Below are 20,210 nucleotides of genomic sequence, written 5' to 3'. Positions count from 1 at the left end.
TAGCACTGAACCCTATGGAACTCCATAATTAACCTCAGTGTGTGAAGACAACTCTCCATTTATGTGAACAAATTGGAGTTTATTAGTCTATTGACCTCCTGACCCAGTATGAACCTTCCAGATCCCTCAGGTCATCTGGATCCGGTTTTTTATCAGTTCCCAGAGTCAGAACCAGACACAGAGAAGCTGCATTCAGCTTTTATGCTCCTTATATCTAGAACAAACTCCCAGAAAGCCTCAGATCAGCTGAAACACTCAGTTTATTTAAATCCAGGTTGAAGACTCACCTATTCTCAGCTGCATTTGAATAAAGCACCAAATCCACACTTTTAAGCTTAAATTTCAAAACTTATATTTTAACTACTGATTTTATCTAGTGTTTTTTATTAAATTTTAAATCATGCTGTTTTTGTTTTTTAATGTCTCTGTAAAGCACTTTGAATCACCTTGTTGTTGAATTGTGTTATATAAATAAACTTGCCTTGCCTATTGTTGCTGTATAAATAACATTGAATTGAATCAATCAAATCCACAAATCAAATCAATCATATGCAACTGGAAATCTGCAATTTCAACAAAGATCAGTATATCAATAGAAATCATTACCATCCAATATCTCCTAACATATTCTGAAATCTTTTTTCCTTGATCACAAACACTTGAGTCATGATGAATATGTGGCTCTTTATATCTGTATTGATAAAAAGAGCCACTATAATGCTAATCTATGTTAAGATTACAAGGATACACACTTACAAGTCCTCTCTTTCAAATCCTTCTGTGCTGCCATTTTAAGTATAAAGACTGCAGCCGCTTCCTGATAGCACATCTCTTAAGAGTCTTCTTACAGCAGTTGTGCCAGCAAGTGAAATATAAAATAAAAAAATAAGAATTGTTCTTTCTTCAACAACACTGATTTACTCATATGTTCCCATACATATCTGTTTTAATCTGTCATTTAATCACAGAAGAAGCCAATGTAAATTGTAGAGAGTCGTCTCTTCTGCCATGATCTGATAGAGTAGCAGCATTAGAGCCAGGGATTAAAAAAGTTCAACATACATAAAGAAGGCTGACACTGTTCTGGAACTACCTTTTGAGCCCTGGTACTGGGGGCAAAAAGGAGTTAGATCCCGTTTAATCGGCTGCAAGACAAGCTCACTAATATTAAGTCCTGGCATACATGGTATCCATAGAGACCTGTGAATCTCAGCTAAACGCTCATATTATCCATTTCTACCATTTCTACAACCACCAAACAAACACAAAAGCAGTTACACCATTTCATGAAATGTCAGTAAACAAACACAGTGGAGCCTCATCAGCACGGAGCCTCAGCTAACCAAACAAACAATACATGGTTTTGAAAAGAAAGCTCTTACAGATTCCAGAACTGCAAGCTTCGTCACACTCTGACCAAAAATCAACGAACCAGCCGCAAAATCGGACCACAATATTTTTATGATCAATAATTAGTAACGTTATAATCGGACTTTGCTTGTTGTTTCCAATGTTTAAACATCTATATGGGACTACAGAATGTTTCCTTCTCCCACAATGCCTTGGAGCTGTTTACTATTTTTAAAAATAATTATCATTTTCTGCCCAGTTACAGACATTTGATTGGACCATGGCGAGGTCACGCATTTTTTTTGGCCTTGCAACTTCTGATTGGTGGGACTGACGTGAACGTGGCCATATTACTGTGATTTTATTAGCTCAAACAATTAAAAAGAGATGTCAATCAACACAAATCGGACAATAGAAGCCGAAGTTACAGCCCCTCTGAATTTAAAGGGAAACCTTTTTAGGTATGTAAATAAAGTTAAATCATTTCTGTTCAATACCTAAGAAATTTCAACTCACAAAAGGTGCCAAAATATGCCAAATACCTGGCTTTCTATTCCTTTAAAGTGCTGTAATTTTTCACTGTTTTACTTCAGAAGTATTCATCTTTGCACAGATAATGTTAATACGTTGATTACTGTCTTGATGCATGCTCAAACATCCAGGTAAGTAATTCTTGATTCTATGGCTTACTGTTTATATGAACAGGGTGTACATTTAAGACCAATTTTCTGTATGATCAACATGGCCACCTATAACATCTCAAATTTTCTGGCTTCGATGCTCAACCTGTTGGTAGGCAGCTCTGAACACCACATCCAGAACAACTTGTCGAGAAGGTGAGAGATGCCATTATGGAGGCAGATGAAACAATGGTCTTGTACAATGTTACACCTCTTACTTCACTTGCGTTCCAGTCACTGAAGAATAGGTAGTTTATAACTTGTACATGGAAGAAGTGGAAAAGAGATCTTTGTTATCCTAACCCTAACCTTCTCCAGATCGCTGATTTTTGCTGTCTTGTGAACAGCATTAGCGTGGTGACATTTATTTGTTAGCTGTTTTCGCGGTGGCCTTGACACCAGCCTGAGTTTGTTTTGTTTTTTTCTTGGCACAAGCCTGAGTTCGAGTCCTTTGCCCAGTGTCTTCCCCCTCTCTTTCTGCCCCGCTTTCCTGCCATTCTTTACTGAGTCAATCGAATAAAACAGAAAAACAAATGTAATGTACAAATATTAAATTTCAGTGTAATCTTTAATGTAATCATGAGAGTTGATAGTGTGCTTTAGTAATTAACAAATATTTTTAATAATTTATCAAATATTTATATTTTATCATAAGCGTTTAAGAAAAGGCATACTGTATTTTAATTTGGAGTTGGTGAACACAGGGAATAATTAGGTCTTTAAATCTCTTTTTACAGAAAAGAAATCTTGCATTTGATATTATGATGGAAACATCAGGTAGAAGAAGAAAAAGAGTTAATCCTCAACATGATGCAGAACACTATATTAAACTGAAAACTGACAAGACTGGTCTAACAGAGCAATTCATCAGCCCATGCAAAGGTATAGTGTCATTTGTGCATTTTGATAATTACAGCACGCATAAACAGTAACACTTCGCTCCTGTATGCAAATTAGACATTCAGTACTGATAACCTTGCTCATGTCATTTGCATTTATCAAGTGTTTATGTTATAGTTTTTTAATAGGCTGTGTAAAGAAGAGTAACTTTATTCATAAGTTTTAAAATGTCTTACAATTGGTGGAAACGTTTTTGTTTTTTTTTGTTTTTTAAACTAGAGCAATATTTTCTTCTTTTAAAGGTCGTGGTGTAATTGCCTCAGTTTTTCAAACAGGGGGAATTTGTTCTTGAATACCGTGGAGAACTTTGCAAAGCAGATCCTTGTCTTGAAAAAAACAAGTTCAATGATACGGTGGAAGTGTTCTTATTTGATTTCAAATGGAAAGGAACCTCTTGGTGGTAAGACAATATTTCATGTTACAGTGTATTTTGGATCTATGCTATACTTAATACACTACTACAAATATCTATTATTTATGTAACATGCCACACAGTATGTTGATTTACTCTACTGTTGATACTTTTTTTTTCTTTAAGCATTGATGCTTCTGTTGAAGACAAGTCATTAGGAAGGCTTGTGAATGATGACCACCGAAGGCCTAGCTGTAAGATGAAAACAGTTGAAGTTGAAGGAAGGCCACATCTTTGCCTGTTTGCCTTACGTGACATTGACCCAGGAGAAGAAATAACTTATGACTACAGGAAAGCTGACTGGCCTTGGCGCAAGATGGTAAACTATTGCATTGCACTATTGCTGCACATGATGTCAAATAAGTCTAACTATATTTGATTTTGGCCCAAAGATATCACATAAACTGTACTGTTAAAACAGCTTAAATTTTAAACCTCTTCAAGTTTTTCTTAAACCTCTTCAGAACATGGTGTTTTTATTTTTGAGTTGAAATACAAAGTATGTTTTGTATTTCGATAAGATAATAGTATTTAATATCAGTGAATATACTGGTATGGTGGGGTGTGGTCTGTGGGGCCGCTGCATTGGCTCATCACGCTGTCCTTGCATTAAAGCCTGTACTGGGTTAAAGCAGAGTGTATTTGTGTTAGAACCGTCCCCAAAAGTTGTAAGTGTGAGGCCTAATGATGACTGTAGTTGGTGATGTTTTTGTAGTTGTAAGTGAAGTCATGTCTCTGTTTTCAGGATAAGTCTACCTATGAGATCAGCAACCAAACCGGCGATCTTGAACACTGCATTCAGGTAAGTGTTATGTTCTCATCAGTATCTTATGAGTAGCCTTAGTTCAGTTTGCCATTTACTGTCCTCACTTAGGTTAAAGCAGAGTGTATTTGTGTTAGAAACGTCCCCAAAAGTTGTAAGTGTGAGGCCTAATAATAATAACAGTCGATCATATTTGTCAAAGCTGAACCCAGGGCAAACTAAGCTAAATTAGTGGTTTTAGCTAACTGCTACAATAAGCATAACAGTTACTGTTAGGCCGTCATTTGTTTACATGATGCTTTTTCTTATACACGCAATACATTTATTACCTAACTAATTTAACAAAGTTCTGTCCATACAAGTACTGTGTAATTGAAAACACAAAGATTGTTTATCATTGTTAAATATGTCTGCTATATAATGAATTTCTGTATCTTCAAAGCCACTACAATATTCTCATGATTTCTCCTTGGAGAGGACCAGGGAAACTCTGGAAGATGCACAGAAGGTAGCTGAAATATTGGTAACAAGTCTTTGAATTTAAACAAGTACACTGCTGTGCAGTTTAGGTTTGTTTTAATATTAATTTTCATATCCCTCTTAAAAAAATACCCTATGCAACCTTATTTTCTAAATGACATTTTTTTTTTTTCAAATGTATATCCTCAAACCAGTGATTCCAGTGTTGAATTTTATGCTATAACCAGTATTACTTTTACAGTTTAATATTTCCTTATTTGGTGTTATAGGTATCAAAAATATGTTGTAATAATATGATACTTTTAGAAACTCAGTTTTTGATTTTTGTCCATCCTTTAAGGCTGCAGTTCCTCCTATAGTTGCCACAACATCATTACTTCAACCAGCATCTGAGAATTGCTTCGTCGAATTCTCAAAAAAGAGGTCCTCAAGACAAAAACAGGTGGAAAATGTTTAATATACATGTTTTATTTATCTTTAAATGGCTCTAACTTTTAATCTGTCACAAAAAATACTTCTATCATGTCTTAAATCTTAAAGAGATGTTATTTTTTCCCCCAAGGTCTCGACATATACAGAAACGTCTTCTGATGAATCCGATCACACAGACTATAGTGATGCTGATTATGTTCCAGACACTGAAGGAAGCTAGATGAAGATGAACCTCTGCTGCTTATAGCTCAGAAGAATACCCCCATTCAAAAAGCAGAGGAACTGCTTTATCCTGCAAATTTCAACCATTTGATATCTGCAGTGAAAGAGGTGGCTGGGTACAGTCCTGAAAGAAATACATTCCAGAAACCTACCTTAGCTCTAAAAATTGGCAACAATCTGGGAATTATCTGTGAGCTTGTAGAGACTGACAATTTGTCCTCAGAAGACAGACTCAAGCCTTGTGCAATTTGCCAGAGAATTTAAGGCTATCAAAAATTTTAGATGGAAGGGACTGATCACCAGAGGTGCAACAACAACCATGAAGGAGTCTAAGTGGAATGCACCATAGATTTTACCTTTAACAGATGATGTCAAATGCTTGGATCGCCATATGGAGACTGTTAAAAGCGGTGCTGAAAGAATGCTGAGGTTGACTCCAACTCCATACAGCTATGCAATGCTTGCCAAAGTGACACTTGCTCAAGTGATCATTTTTAACAGAAGAAGAGAAGGAGAGGTATCAAGAATGGAGGTGTCCACCTTTAAAGACAGAAAAAAGTCAGAAATCAATATGGACATGGCTGCTTGTCTGACCTCACTTGAGAAAAAAATGTGCGATTTCTTCACCAGAGTAGAAATCTGTGGAAAACGAGGGAGAGGAGTTCCTATTCTCCTAAAACCATCAATGGTCTCTGCAATGGAGCTCCTTGTGAAAACTCGTGAATCTTGTGGCATCCCCAAAGAGAACATTTACATGTTTGCTAGACCAGGAGCTTTATCTGCCTATCGAGGAAGAGACTGTATCCAAATGTTTGCAAAGGAGAGTGGAGCAAAACACCCTGAAATCTTAACATCAACAAGGCTCCGAAAACATATCGCAACAATGTCGCAGGTGCTTAATCTTCAAGAAAATGAAGCAGATCAACTAGCAGACTTTCTGGGTCATGACATACGTGTGCACAGGCAGTATTACTGCTTGCCTCAGGGAACACTTCAGCTTGCTAAGATGAGCAAATTGCTTTTGGCACTGGAGAATGGAACTGTTTCACATTATAAAGGCCAAACACTTGATGATATTGAAATTGACCCTGAAGGTAAGAGTGTAAATTTTATTAGGATGCTCTAAAATATAATAATTTATTTATTTATTTATTTTAATTATTAAATGCTCTGGCGGTGTTTTATTTTCATTTAACCTTTAGAAAAAGTTGATCTGGAAAATTCTGATAACTCAAGCGATGAGAGTGAGCCTCTTCAATCAGCTCTGGAGGCAACAAAAACACCAGAGAATGAGACAATGGATCAGGGTGAAGACAGAGGGCCAGGGACGTCTTCATCTCCAAGGACTTCTTTCAGTCCTCCCTTGAAAAACGGTACCGACCAATTTGTTTTGGCATAAACATAAACTTTATACATTGGCACAGAAAAATAAATATGGTTCAGTGAATTAATGAAGTGAAAAGGTGATGGGTCATGTGGTTATAAATGATTAAGTTTAGTTTAATTTCACCACTACTGAGGAAATTTTTGACGGTGACGATCATCAACTTGGCGAACAAATAATTTAGAATTCATCCAATATGCACAATTTTGCTTTTACTTTGAACAGGCTTGTGCCTACCTTTAAATCTTTTTAGACCGGTCTGTTGTCCGCCTCATATCAGATCATACCTTAAGCAGTGTTGGGAAGGTTACTTTTAAAATGTATTCCATTACAGATTACAGAATACATGCCCCAAAATGTATTCTGTAACGTATTCCGTTACATTACTCAATGACAGTAACGTATTCTGAATACTTTGGATTACTTAATATATTATCATGCTTTTTACAACTACGTGAATGTACTATTGCTGTGTGATTTATTACTATTACTGAAGGTCTGCGGCTCTGAACCGTAGTAAAGGGACCTCTGACTAATACGGCGGGGTCCGTGTCGGCTCGTAGCTGAAAAATAGCTTTACGTTGTTGTGTGGGTCAACTTTTCTTGCGAGAGACAGAGGCGTTGAAAGGCTGCTCCAACGGAACTTATTGTTTTCGGAGGAAAACACGAACACAGTGTACAGTCAAGTCTTAATAGCGTACTTACAGCTGGGCTCATCAGGCACTCTTCTTGGCTGCAGTGGTTATTATTATAACTGGTGGTGGTCAGAGGGCCCGGTGGCGCCAGTGTCCGGCAGCCTCGCCTCTGTCAGTGCGCCCCAGGGCAGCTGTGGCTACAACGTAGCTTGCCATTGCCGGTGTGTGAATGTGTGTGTGAATGGGTGAATGACTGAATGTAGTGTAAAGCGCTTTGGGGTCCTTAGGGACTGAGTAAAGCGCTATACAAATGCAGGCCATTTACCATTTATTTACATGCTTCCAGCTCCCGTTATTGCTCGATGACAGCTCGTACTTTTCCACTCACCTTTTTCTCCCTCCTCTTGCTCACAGACACATAATGGGTATGGCAGTCCATTCTCCCTGCAACACGGACTACACTGCCCATGAGGCTACATTCTTTAGAGTTATACCTGTAGCATTCTGCCTATTAGCTTAGCACAACAAAAACAAAAAGGCGCTCTCTCTCACCCAGGAAACACAGTCGCAGAGAGAGCGTCGCCCTGTAACCATGGCAACCGTAACGCTGCCGTCTGGAACAACAGAACGTAGCTGTCAAACAAAACCCAAACAGTCCTCATTAGTCCTGACCCACCACAATATGAAACAGGAAAGTACCGCAGTGTAATCCATTTATTTCAACAAAGTAACTGTATTCTAAATACCACCTTTTTAAACGGTAACTGTAACGGAATACAGTTACTCATATTTTGTACTTTAAATACGTAACGGCGGTACATGTATTCCGTTACTCCCCAACACTGACCTTAAGGTCCAAATTAGTCCTCTCAGCCGCAAAAGAATCCGGGTCACGGTACCAATTATTAAATTCAGTTCTTTGTATTCTTTTAACGGCTCAAAGTGGTCTAACTCAAAAAATGATCTTTAATTTTACATTTTACGGAAAATGGAGACTAAGCACACAGACATCAGCTCAAGTCTGAAGCAGCAGCAGGCAGTCTGGTTATTTATATACTTCCTCTAGACGTCACACACACTTTAAGTTTCGATCAAACACTCTACTTAGTTTCACTTTCTGCCTGCAGCTCATATGCTCTGCAAAAGCATGCAGTTTTCTATCAGCCTGCGACCTAGTTTACACTCAACGCTGGCCCTCTCTTATACATAAAACAATATAATCAGCAAATAAGCACTAAGAATATATATTAAATGCATGACATTATTCATTGAGTAGAGGAGGAAAACATTTGATATTGAAAAGGTTTTAAGCAGTGTATTGATGTCTGTTTTCTTTTCTTCAAAGGCAGCCGAGGTAACGCCAAATGTAAGTGGGAAGATCATGAGGTACGTGCAGTTGAAAGACACATGATGCGTTTCATCAACACATGCAAGGTGCCTCAGAAGCTGGACTGCACTCAATGCATCAATGCAGAACCTTATGCACTGAAAGACAGAAACTGGACTGGGGTAAAAAATTATGTTAGAAATCGCATTACTGCCTTAAAAAAAAAAAAAGCTTGTGCAAAGGACTGAGGGCTGTTTGTGATTTCAGTGAGTTAAAATTTCCTGTTTCTCTGGTAAAATGGTTCTGAAGATGTTTTGAAGACGTTGCACTCAAAAAATTTCAGGTTCAGTAAGCAGGTGTAATTTTGTTGCCTAAAACCTTTTCTCATTCTGAGAGGAAAAAACAAAACTTTTCAAGTTGACATCTTTTTCTTAACATGGTTTTCATTGTGTCCACTTCACACTGTATGAAATGTATTTGGAATCAAAGTTTTTTACATTTGCAGGTAGAAGCACTTAATGAATTGTGCAGATATTTTGTTGTTTCTTTGTTGCTGCAAGTTCCTGTGTATACATGAAGTGCATGTAAATTGCTAAAAACAACACGGTAGGAATAAAAGAAGCAGAATATTTAAATGGTTCTGTGGCACAATAAGTTGTGATTTCTTTCATAATAAGTAATGACCTGACTTTGAAGTTCTGGCAAATCCATTGGATTCTGTCAAGTTAGCAGACCTAATTGCAATGAATATTGTTAGGTTGGGTAGAAAAAGATGACTTTTAACATTGTGACACTGAGCAGCAGCAGCATACTAAAACATTTCTAGATGGTTAAATCATAACATTGCCTTGTACTTACTTTGATGAAGTAAAATCCCCAAAACTGAAGTAAAATTGTTTGATTATGTGTGTATTGCTGAAGACCCCAAATGGAAGTAACGACCCCAAAAGTGGCATAACATAATTTGTGTATGTGTGTATTGCTGAAGACCCCAAATGGAAGTAACGTCCCCAAAAGGGGCATAAAATAGTTTATCTGTGTATCGCTGAAGACCCCAAAGGGGACATTAAACATTCCCTGTCCCCAATGGGAAGGTAAAAATACTGTATAGACAAATGTTGCTTAAAATGAAAATCTCAAGTGATTTTTTATTTCTATGGACTTGGAGGAGTAAAATTCAGTTGCCAGCTTGCTTCTAAACCATACAGAAAGTGGTGTCCCCAAAGGGTGGGAGTTAAGAAATGTGACCCCAAATGGGACTTAAGCGCGTGTGTGTGTGTGTGTGTGTGTGTGTGTGTGTAAGTAAAGATGTCAGTTTTTCTTTTAATTCTTTTTTTTAATTTTTATTATTATTATATAGAGAGCCTGTTATTTGGTGTACCATGTTTTATCCTTTTAATGTGTATGTCTTGTGCTTTTATTTCAGCGAACTGAGGATCCACCAGCGGCCGTGGGACCTCAGGTGGTGGGTCATTTTCCACACTTCCTTTGTTGTACAGCACTGGGTGAATAGACTGTAGTGGAGTTTTTTTTGTATGATTTTCATTTTGGTCCACCGCTGCTGGTAAGTCCCAGTTGTTTGTTTTATTTTTATTGTAATTTGGGACTGTAATTTAGATGACACTACATTCAGTGCTGTCATTGTTGTTTTATCTTATTTTATATTAATAAATAAAATTGTTAATATTTGGGCCAGCTTCAGTTTGCATCCCTGAACCTGTGCAAACATTGTTTTGTTTTTGTTTTTTTAATAAAATTTTATCCCCAAATGATTTTATTTCCTGGGGGTGAAATTCCCCTTGGTGGCGTTGTCATTTTATTACTTTTTTTTATAGCCCCGCCGACCACTTGGTCACACTTACATATATGTAATAAAAGTTTACACATTTATTTTTATCTTTTACTCCAAATGGTCTATTTAATAACTGTATGCTCATTAATAAAGTAAAGTTCACAGAACACAGACAACATCAGAAATAAGTTAAACTAAACAAATTCCTGAAACCAAGTCTAAAAATCAGTCCAAATCCAAGTTCGAAAACCAGCGAAAAGCTCGAACTGAAGACTAAAATAAGTCTAAAACAAATCCAATGATAAGACTGAAGTCCTAAACCAGTCTAAAACGAAGACCAAAGCAAATATATATTTCTCTGCATTTAGTTTAAGAGTGCAGAGTATGTTTAGAATTAGATTAAACCTTTAGCTTAGGTTAATTATTAAAGGCACCGTGAGGTGAAATAAAGACACACCACTGGGTATTTTGTTTTGAAATGAATGTGTCGGTGATAAATTTCTGTCACCCAGTGATGTGCTATTATGAAGGAGTGTTAACTTTCTCTGATGGTCCTGTTAATGTTGGCAAGAAAAATCAAAACATTTGAAAATGAAAGGAGACAAATAAAATCCACCCACTCACTTCTGCCACTGTCATGATGGTTCTCCTGTCAAAATAAATCCTCCATGCTGAGAACTACTTTTCACTCCACACTGCTCATGGGGTCTGCTGCTGCTGACAAAGAGCTGAGGCAGGGGTCTGTTCGTGGCGTTGACTCAGCCTGCCGAGAGTGTGAAAGATCTCAGTTCTGTACGGGGCAGCTTGTAACTGCAGAGCTCAGTGGTTTTCGAATGACAAACCAGAAGCTCTTAGAGGGTCTTTGTAGAGTCCCAGCGGGTCGCCGGCAAAGTAATATGTAGTTTAATGTCACTCCAAGTTTACGCAGTCAGTATTAGTGACATAAACATTCAGGCTGAAATTAGCTGCTATGTGTGGTGCCGTTAAGGAATGGGCCAGAAAGTTTTAGTGATTTTAATGCTGTATAGTGTTGAATTGGTTCATTAGTTGAAAGACTAAAGTTAGTCATTAAAAGAGGATTTGAAGCACTTTGGACCTTTTCTTTGGGCTTTAGAAGCCTATTATATCACTTTAAAATGTAGTCAAACTATTTTTACCTAAAAACTGCAATAGAAATTAAGTAAATGTTAAAGCATTCATTCTAGACCCAAACTCTAAAATGTTAGATTTTTTTCTGACAACATAGTATTTTATTCTATTGCATATAGTATTGTATTCTACAGGGAGTGCAGAATTATTAGGCAAGTTGTATTTTTGAGGAATAATTTTATTATTGAACAACAACCATGTTCTCAATGAACCCAAAAAACTCATTAATATCAAAGCTGAATGTTTTTGGAAGTAGTTTTTAGTTTGTTTTTAGTTTTAGCTATTTTAGGGGGATATCTGTGTGTGCAGGTGACTATTACTGTGCATAATTATTAGGCAACTTAACAAAAAACAAATATATACCCATTTCAATTATTTATTTTTACCAGTGAAACCAATATAACATCTCCACATTCACAAATATACATTTCTGACATTCAAAAACAAAACAAAAACAAATCAGCGACCAATATAGCCACCTTTCTTTGCAAGGACACTCAAAAGCCTGCCATCCATGGATTCTGTCAGTGTTTTGATCTGTTCACCATCAACATTGCGTGCAGCAGCAACCACAGCCTCCCAGACACTGTTCAGAGAGGTGTACTGTTTTCCCTCCTTGTAAATCTCACATTTGATGATGGACCACAGGTTCTCAATGGGGTTCAGATCAGGTGAACAAGGTGGCCATGTCATTAGTTTTTCTTCTTTTATACCCTTTCTTGCCAGCCACGCTGTGGAGTACTTGGACGCGTGTGATGGAGCATTGTCCTGCATGAAAATCATGTTTTTCTTGAAGGATGCAGACTTCTTCCTGTACCACTGCTTGAAGAAGGTGTCTTCCAGAAACTGGCAGTAGGACTGGGAGTTGAGCTTGACTCCATCCTCAACCCGAAAAGGCCCCACAAGCTCATCTTTGATGATACCAGCCCAAACCAGTACTCCACCTCCACCTTGCTGGCGTCTGAGTCGGACTGGAGCTCTCTGCCCTTTACCAATCCAGCCACGGGCCCATCCATCTGGCCCATCAAGACTCACTCTCATTTCATCAGTCCATAAAACCGTAGAAAAATCAGTCTTGAGATATTTCTTGGCCCAGTCTTGACGTTTCAGCTTGTGTGTCTTGTTCAGTGGTGGTCGTCTTTCAGCCTTTCTTACCTTGGCCATGTCTCTGAGTATTGCACACCTTGTGCTTTTGGGCACTCCAGTGATGTTGCAGCTCTGAAATATGGCCAAACTGGTGGCAAGTGGCATCTTGGCAGCTGCACGCTTGACTTTTCTCAGTTCATGGGCAGTTATTTTGCGCCTTGGTTTTTCCACACGATTCTTGCGACCCTGTTGACTATTTTGAATGAAACGCTTGATTGTTCGATGATCACGCTTCAGAAGCTTTGCAATTTTGAGACTGCTGCATCCCTCTGCAAGATATCTCACTATTTTTGACTTTTCTGAGCCTGTCAAGTCCTTCTTTTGACCCATTTTGCCAAAGGAAAGGATGTTGCCTAATAATTATGCACACCTGATATAGGGTGTTGATGTCATTAGACCACACCCCTTCTCATTACAGAGATGCACATCACCTAATATGCTTAATTGGTAGTAGGCTTTCGAGCCTATACAGCTTGGAGTAAGACAACATGCATGCAGAGGATGATGTGGACAAAATACTCATTTGCCTAATAATTCTGCACTCCCTGTATTGTGTATAGTGTGTTATTCTTTTTATCTTATCCTATTCCATCATTTTTCTTAGTTTTTGCTGCTAAAACTAGATCTAAAACCAGCGCAAACCCAAAACAAAGTCTAAAACCAGCGCAAACCCAAAACTAGATCTAAAACCAGCCCAAACCCAAAACTAGATCTAAAACCAGCCCAAACCCAAAACTAGATCTGAAACCAGCCCAAACCCAAAACAAAGCCTAAAACCAGCGCAAACCCAAAACTAGATTTAAAACCAGCCCAAACTAGATCTAAAATGAGTCCAAACCCAAAACAAAGTCTAAAACCAGCCTAAACCCAAGATCAAAACCAAGTCTTAAACCAATCAAATCCCTAAACTACCCAAAACTAAGTTCAAAACTAGATTTAAAACCAGTCCAAACCCAAAACTAGATCTAAAACCAGCCCAAACTAGATCTAAAACCAGCCCAAACCTAAAACAAAGTCTAAAACCAATCCAAACCCATAATAGATCTAAACCAGCCCAAAACCAAAAATAAATCTAAAACCCTCCCAAACCCTAAACAAAATCTAAAACCAGTCCAAACCCAAAACAAACCTGTCTAAAAAAAGGCCCAAACTCTAGAACAAAACCAAGTCTCAAACTTGTCTAAACACAAGTTCAAAACCAAGCCTAAAGTAAAGAGAAAAACTTATCTAAAACCAAAACTAGATCTAAAACTACTCCAAACCCAAGCCAAAAAGCCAAAGCTAAGGGTAAAACCAGTGGAAACCCAAGAACGTTGACCTTTAGGCTTTGTTATACAAAAGTTTACATAGATCTCTACCTCTGCGTATCAGATTATTTATACACTGTATGTATTTTCAGGAAACTAAAGGTGCTGGAGCATTTTAAGAACCTCACAGTTGGGGAATGACCTACATGCACAAATCGGACTAGAGCCTGTGACTGCTTTTCAATCTTCTTATCTATGACATAGTACAGTTTTCACTGAACTTTCACTGGATGTTTCTTTTCACTACTTAACATCCCGCAAGTCTCTGGTGAAATGTTTAAGGGGTTATGTTTTACTCTACTTACATTTCAGCCCAATAGACCTGAAATCGCTGTTGTTGAGGTGTCTGCTTGATACTTAAGTTAAAAGTGAATTTAATTCCTCATGAATGCTGACAATGAGTGTCATTTACTTTTACTTTGAGGGGTTTTTTTGTGCACTTCACCCTTGGGGTGAAGGGCAGAAATTTTTAAAAATCAGTCTGAACTCATATATTCACTAATCCCCTACTTGGACATAGCAGTCTTACATAAAGCACTTCTCACTTTGTCCTGAGGCTTTCCATTTGGTTTTACATTAAATAAGTGGACAACTCAGCAGTTTCCCCTTGTATATAAAACTGTACAGAGTGCAAATAATGAGTTTAAAACATTTTCCTGATATAAAAAACTGGCACAGTGTTTTCTTTTTTCCCTTTTTTCCTTAGGCAAATGTATGCATTTGCTTTTTGTGCAATGAAGCAAAAGTAGGACCACAAAGCTGAGTGTTATCGCTCGAACATTTGCCGTAACTAAACACAATGGTATATTTGGGTATTACACTTCTGGCCATATAACTTCTAAAGCTATAAGGCTGTCATGTTGATAAGATGGAGGAGCATAGGTGAGACATGAAGAAAGCTGAGGCTTCCATATAAACATTTTTGGGCTCCATAACAGGGGTTGTGGTCTTCCACTGAAGGAAAAATCACCAGGAATTTGGTCAAAATTGTTTATTCTGAAGTAATGTTTAATCTGCTACAGCTTAAAATAAATGTTTGTTTATTAAAACAAAGGGAAAATGCACAGATGGTGTATGTAAGCAAGGTGATGCAGACTTTCTTTTCTTCATGTGGACCAATCTCACTGAAGGTCCATTTTGGGGCAGAAAAACTACTCCAGAGTCAAAGACATCCTCTAATTTGAGTCCAGCCAGCTCTATCCCAAACCACGAATACATTCTATGTGTTTTTAACAGCATACTTTGTTAGGAGAAGGCATTTAAAACATATTGAGGACTGCAGGCTGAAATAGTTTTCTTCTGAAGGCTGTGATTGAAGAATTGAAGGTTCAACAGAGGCAGCCATCATCATTTACTGTGAAGCAGAGCATGATTGTGTGTTTCAAATGCTGCTCTCCAGTTTTTTACATAATGGGAGCCACACAGCTCTTCCCCCGAGAGGCTGAACCACAGAGAGCTGCAGGCAAATATGGGACCGCCGTCTGCAAATACCAATCTCAATCCCATCTCTCTAGCCTTGAAAGAAAAGGGGAACAAAAGGCTTGTGGGGTGGTGAGGGGTGGTCTCTGAGACATTTCCATGGACACACTGATGGCTGCCTGTGTGCTTGGAAATGTCACACCGTCATAGCAACAGGTTTAACATCCTGCTTAATTCAAGTTCGCAATTACAGGCCTGGTGCATGCACACAGGATGATAACAGGGCCGCACTTTTATGAAGGACTACCTCTTCAGAGTCTTGCTTACAGATACCCATTACTGCTAGTTTGCTGGAGACAAAGGCTTCACTGCAGCTCAAGGCTGTTTTGCATTGTCAATATCTCCAGTGAACAGTGTGTTCAGCTGTTTGTCCTCTTTAACTTGGCTCTAAAAAAAAAATGCAGCATGGATAAATTTCTCTTTCTGGCATCGCCTGACTCTCACGGCTCTCTCGAGAAGAAAAACAGGCACAAGTGAGCGTGACCGACCCTGCTGAGTGGGAGGGAAGCTCAGCAGGAGCAGTGAAGGGGGAAAATTGTCTGTATCCTTTTTTTTAAATTTAGATTTTTACACATTTCCATTGCGCAGGACACCTGCCTCTGCCTTTCACAGGAAGCAACGCCGGTCACACGCAGCTCTCACCTGGTCAGTGAAACCCACTGAGAAACACTTGAATACGGCGGACAGGAAACCTGTAGGAAGCGGTATTGATTACGGTCTTTCAGACGCGACCGTGACAATGAGTCGATAAGGGCAAACTGTTTGGGCCTGAAGCCTCGTACAAAGGGAGACTTTGAGGAGCAAAAAGGTCAAATAAAAAATAGATATATGACAGAGAGACAGAGAATGAAATTTCTGTGGGGAAGAGCAATAAAAACAATAAAAAAACAGTGAGCACGAGTCACAGCTTTATGATCTGAACATGGTTTTTTAAAAAAAGAGCTGCAAAGCTGCAGAGACTGGGAAAATAAACCTGCAGTTTATCAGCGGGCAGCGGAGGGCGAAAGAAACAAAAGGGATCAGCATTGTCACTGAGCCAAAAACAAAGACACAGGAGAAGAGGAGGAGGAGCAGGTGTGGGGAAGGCAGCGGGCGTTTACCTGGAAGGCTTGCCAGAGCTGATCGGCCAAGGCGCCGATCTCCGAGAGGATGTGACGAACGAGCAAAGATGCTGACATGCGGCTGCTTCCCAGCGCGATCACGTACTCCATCAGCTTCTCCGCAGGCTCGAGCTGAGTTTGGAAAAACACCACGATGATGCTTCCTTAGAACTTAAGAACTTAATAACACAGAACATAAAATCTGTAAACACACTGATTCTATTTCTCAAGATTCTAAACTAATCATAAAAAGAGTTTCAGCAGGATTCACGTCCAGCATCAACAGTTCATCATGATATCATTAACTTTGTAAAATAAACTAAAACGTGGACATCATTTAGTGATGCATTTAACATGGATCTCTCTCCACTCACATTTTACAACAGACACAATAACTAGTTAGTTTATGAAATTAATTAAGCTTTTTCTATTGACACATGAGGAAAAGGTAGAACAATGTTTCCCAGTTCAAAATAAGCTTTCTTAATCTGATACTGGGCCTTTGTGCAGCACCTCATATCAGCCTGTGACTGGAATAAGCTTTTTTTTAACAGATGGTTTGTCACACAGCAGCGGCACGACCAATGGCAACTCGATAACGACTTGAATTCACCAAACTTTTATGAAAAAAAAAACACTGATGTAACAAAACAAAGAAAACCAGAATCAGGATAAATCCTAATCAGCAGGTCACGAAAAATGCAATAAGTGTGACCTTTTCTGAATAAACCCAGCACTGCCTCTACAGGTGGGTTTGGTTTTTTAAATAAAGACATAAAAAAGAGAATAATAATATTGTTATGTTTAATGTAAAAAATATTATAGGTTGTTTATTTATTTTAGAGCTTAAATTACTGATTATTCTACAGAATTCAGTTACAAATACAAATAATGTTCCTGCTATATTATTACAGATTAAGCTACCTATTAAAATATTTTTGGCAATGAATTGAATCAGTGTTAAACAAATAACAGTACAACTGGTCAGCACAGTTCACGTCGAATGGCTCCAGTTAATGGTTCAACCTGAGCCAGAAGAAACCACTTTCACGATCTGTGATTTTTTTTTAAATTTAATATAATTTTTATTTAACCTTTATTTATACAAGTAGTGATATTGAGTCTCATTTAAAAGAGAAACCTCTTTCAGACAAACACTAAAGTATTGAATATTAATGGCTGTAATTGTACTTAGAGCAGGGCGATATGACCAAAAAATATTTATCATGATATATATTTGAAAATTTGCAATAACGATATAACTGACGATATAATTGACACTAGACAAAATACTTTACAACTCCACAACTTTATTAGTGCAAAAAAAGAAAACCACCAATGTATTTTCACTTAAACAGCAGCCTTTTTTTATGTGCATTAAAGTTATATAAAAATTTAACAGTGCAAATGCAAATTCCTCGCTGACAGTTTAACCAAAAGGCATATCCTCAGCATAACCATGTATAATATCCACAAAACTTAAAATGAGGTTATACACACACAATACGGTAATATTATGTTGAAGCACAGTACGTATCACTCCGCGAGGCTCCTGCCTACGATAGCCGTAATGCTCCGACAATCCATCAAGCGGTGCGGCTTTGTATCCATCAAGGGGGCACTGTCGATTTTCAGAAAAATCAAAGGATTGATTTTAAGTGTGCCATATGTTCCAAAAAACACGGTAATAACGACGGCCCGCTAGCATGCTCTACCAAAAATAGTGCTTTGTTGTGTATCTGACGGACGAAAGCTAAACCAGTTCCACACCACTGAAGTTGCAGCATTTTTACAAACCAATTCTGGTTCATGCGTTTCATTCAATGATCTGCTTTCGCCGCCATGCTTTTTTCCGCCATGTGCGGCCATATTCTATCGCGATATTTCATTTTCTTATCGTTGCCCAACATTATACCGGTATTACCGCGAACGGTATGATATAGCCCAGCCCTAATTGTACTTAAGGTTTATTTTATGTCACATTTATTTACTTTTTTAATATTAGTTAGTTGGTTGGACACAGATTATAGAGCATATCTAACCCAGATCTTCCCTTATCGTCTTTTATTTTCTGCATTATTTGACTTTGTCTCAGTAATGATGAATGGATTTATAAGAGATCAGGACCCTACCTATTTCAGATTTTCCTTTTATTTTTATGTGTGCCACAAAGAAACTCCTCCACACACCAACACATCCTCTGTGCTGCTCCACAGCCTCCAGATGCCTCATATTTAGAACAAACAAACACTGCCCGAAGCTCATTAACAAACTTTTTAAATTATTTCAGCTGCTGATTTAACTCCAGTCGGGAAAAAAATCTAATTTCACCGAAAAGCTCTGCTGAGCTGAGAAAGTGCTCCGACACCCGATGACAGAGGAGCAGCCAAATATTTTTAGTCTTGAGAATATTTTAGAGCATGATTTATAGCAGCGTGCTCAATATCTGACATGGAAATACTCAACTGGAGCAGAAGTTGCTCCATTTTGTAAAATAATGCAGTTTTGTCAATGGAAAGTCCAAAAATGAATACAAAAGAATAAGTTTTGGCAGAGTCTGATACACACTGACTTCAATGATAAAACACTCAGATCTCGATCCAACCGCAGCAGAGCTTCTTTCCTTGTTTTCCTTTAACTGGATGCCCCAGGTGTAGAAGCAGTCGACTCAGAAAAGCTGTTTTTAAATTCCAGATTACGCTCAGAGCGCATCCTTTGCCAAGGCTCCAGTTTTGCAAAGATGGATGGATAAACTGAACTCCAACATTTTTCTTTTCCTTTTTTGAATCAGTCTTGTCAGTTTTCCATTGGTGGAAATCATAAAAACATCTTTATATGAAAACCCTGTGGTGTATGTGCTGTATGTGTTACATTTCCACTTTTACTTTTTCATGTTAGTTCCCTTTCTGCCAAATCAAACACGTGGAGCTCCTCGCTGTGGCGACCTCTCGTAAATAAATACCGGCTGAAAATAACTTTTCTAATTATCAATTAAACTCTGTGAGTCTTGTCTGTGAAACCAAAAAGATAAATTAGTGCTTGTGTATCTAATACAGTCACAAAACATGTATTATTATGCATTATTCTGTTAAAGAAGCTGGGGTTCACCTACCTTTACTTGCATGTGTGCGGTTATTTTGATCGGTTGTGGTTTTCAACTAACGTGCATATTAGAGGAAAATGTCTTTTGTACTGTACTACTGTAGCACTAATTTAATTTTGCAGATTCATCTCATTAACATAAGTTAATAGGTTTTTACAGATTAAGTTACCCGGGAGTGTATAAAGTAATTAACACCGACTCCAATAATTCCATGTATACAGTTCTGCATAATGTGCACTTCCAGTCTGGGAATTTAAATATACTTTGACACATTTCCAGTAGGATTATTTTTGTTTCATTATTTCAGCTTTTACTTAATGATCTTTCACCTGTCGACTGGAAAAAAAATTATGCTGGTGGATCGATTCTGTGGAAAACGGGTGCCTTATATGTGATAATTAAATATTGATTTGGTGAAGATTATGTGATTTTTGTGGTTAAATACTGTGGTGGTTGGAAAGGTCGCCAAAGCAGGCTGAATGTGCGACTGAATCCATCGTGAGAAATCTGTTTTGTGAGGTTAGTTCCTGTCTGAAAGTTCTGCAGAAC

At 38.1% G+C, this 20,210-nt stretch overlaps 2 protein-coding genes and 1 pseudogene across 2 annotated transcripts in view; 2 read left to right on the top strand and 1 right to left on the bottom strand.

Annotated features, from left to right (window-relative positions):
- Positions 1 to 20,210, bottom strand: part of mei4 (meiosis-specific, MEI4 homolog (S. cerevisiae)) — an 81,606-nt gene that overhangs the window by 42,460 nt on the left and 18,936 nt on the right. Inside the window, exon 4 of the mRNA XM_084953248.1 lies at positions 16,559 to 16,690. Coding sequence (XP_084809374.1) covers positions 16,559 to 16,690 — 132 coding nt within the window. The remainder of the gene's footprint in view (positions 1 to 16,558; positions 16,691 to 20,210) is intronic.
- On the top strand, positions 2,727 to 5,237 carry LOC146372219 (histone-lysine N-methyltransferase set-1-like; annotated as a pseudogene).
- Positions 5,766 to 10,098, top strand: LOC146372218 (uncharacterized). The gene is made up of 4 exons (XM_084953297.1): positions 5,766 to 6,333; positions 6,442 to 6,612; positions 8,604 to 8,767; positions 10,012 to 10,098. The coding sequence occupies exons 1-4, from the start codon at positions 5,766 to 5,768 to the stop codon at positions 10,096 to 10,098; spliced, it is 990 nt and encodes a 329-aa protein (XP_084809423.1).

The sequence above is a fragment of the Perissodus microlepis genome, chromosome 15 (genome assembly GCF_051167445.1).
Source record: "Perissodus microlepis isolate ML-2025 ecotype Zambia chromosome 15, ASM5116744v1, whole genome shotgun sequence".
Taxonomy (NCBI): Eukaryota; Metazoa; Chordata; class Actinopteri; order Cichliformes; family Cichlidae; genus Perissodus; species Perissodus microlepis.
This window is presented reverse-complemented; position numbering and strand designations above follow the sequence as displayed.

Bases quoted from the DNA above. Each gene is read 5' to 3' on its own strand.
- LOC146372218 (XM_084953297.1), top strand. From the start codon at position 5,766: ATGGAGGTGTCCACCTTTAAAGACAGAAAAAAGTCAGAAATCAATATG. The intron at 6,334-6,441 runs GTAAGAGTGTAA...TTTAACCTTTAG, and splicing joins TATTGAAATTGACCCTGAAG to AAAAAGTTGATCTGGAAAAT. The intron at 6,613-8,603 runs GTACCGACCAAT...TTTTCTTCAAAG, and splicing joins CAGTCCTCCCTTGAAAAACG to GCAGCCGAGGTAACGCCAAA.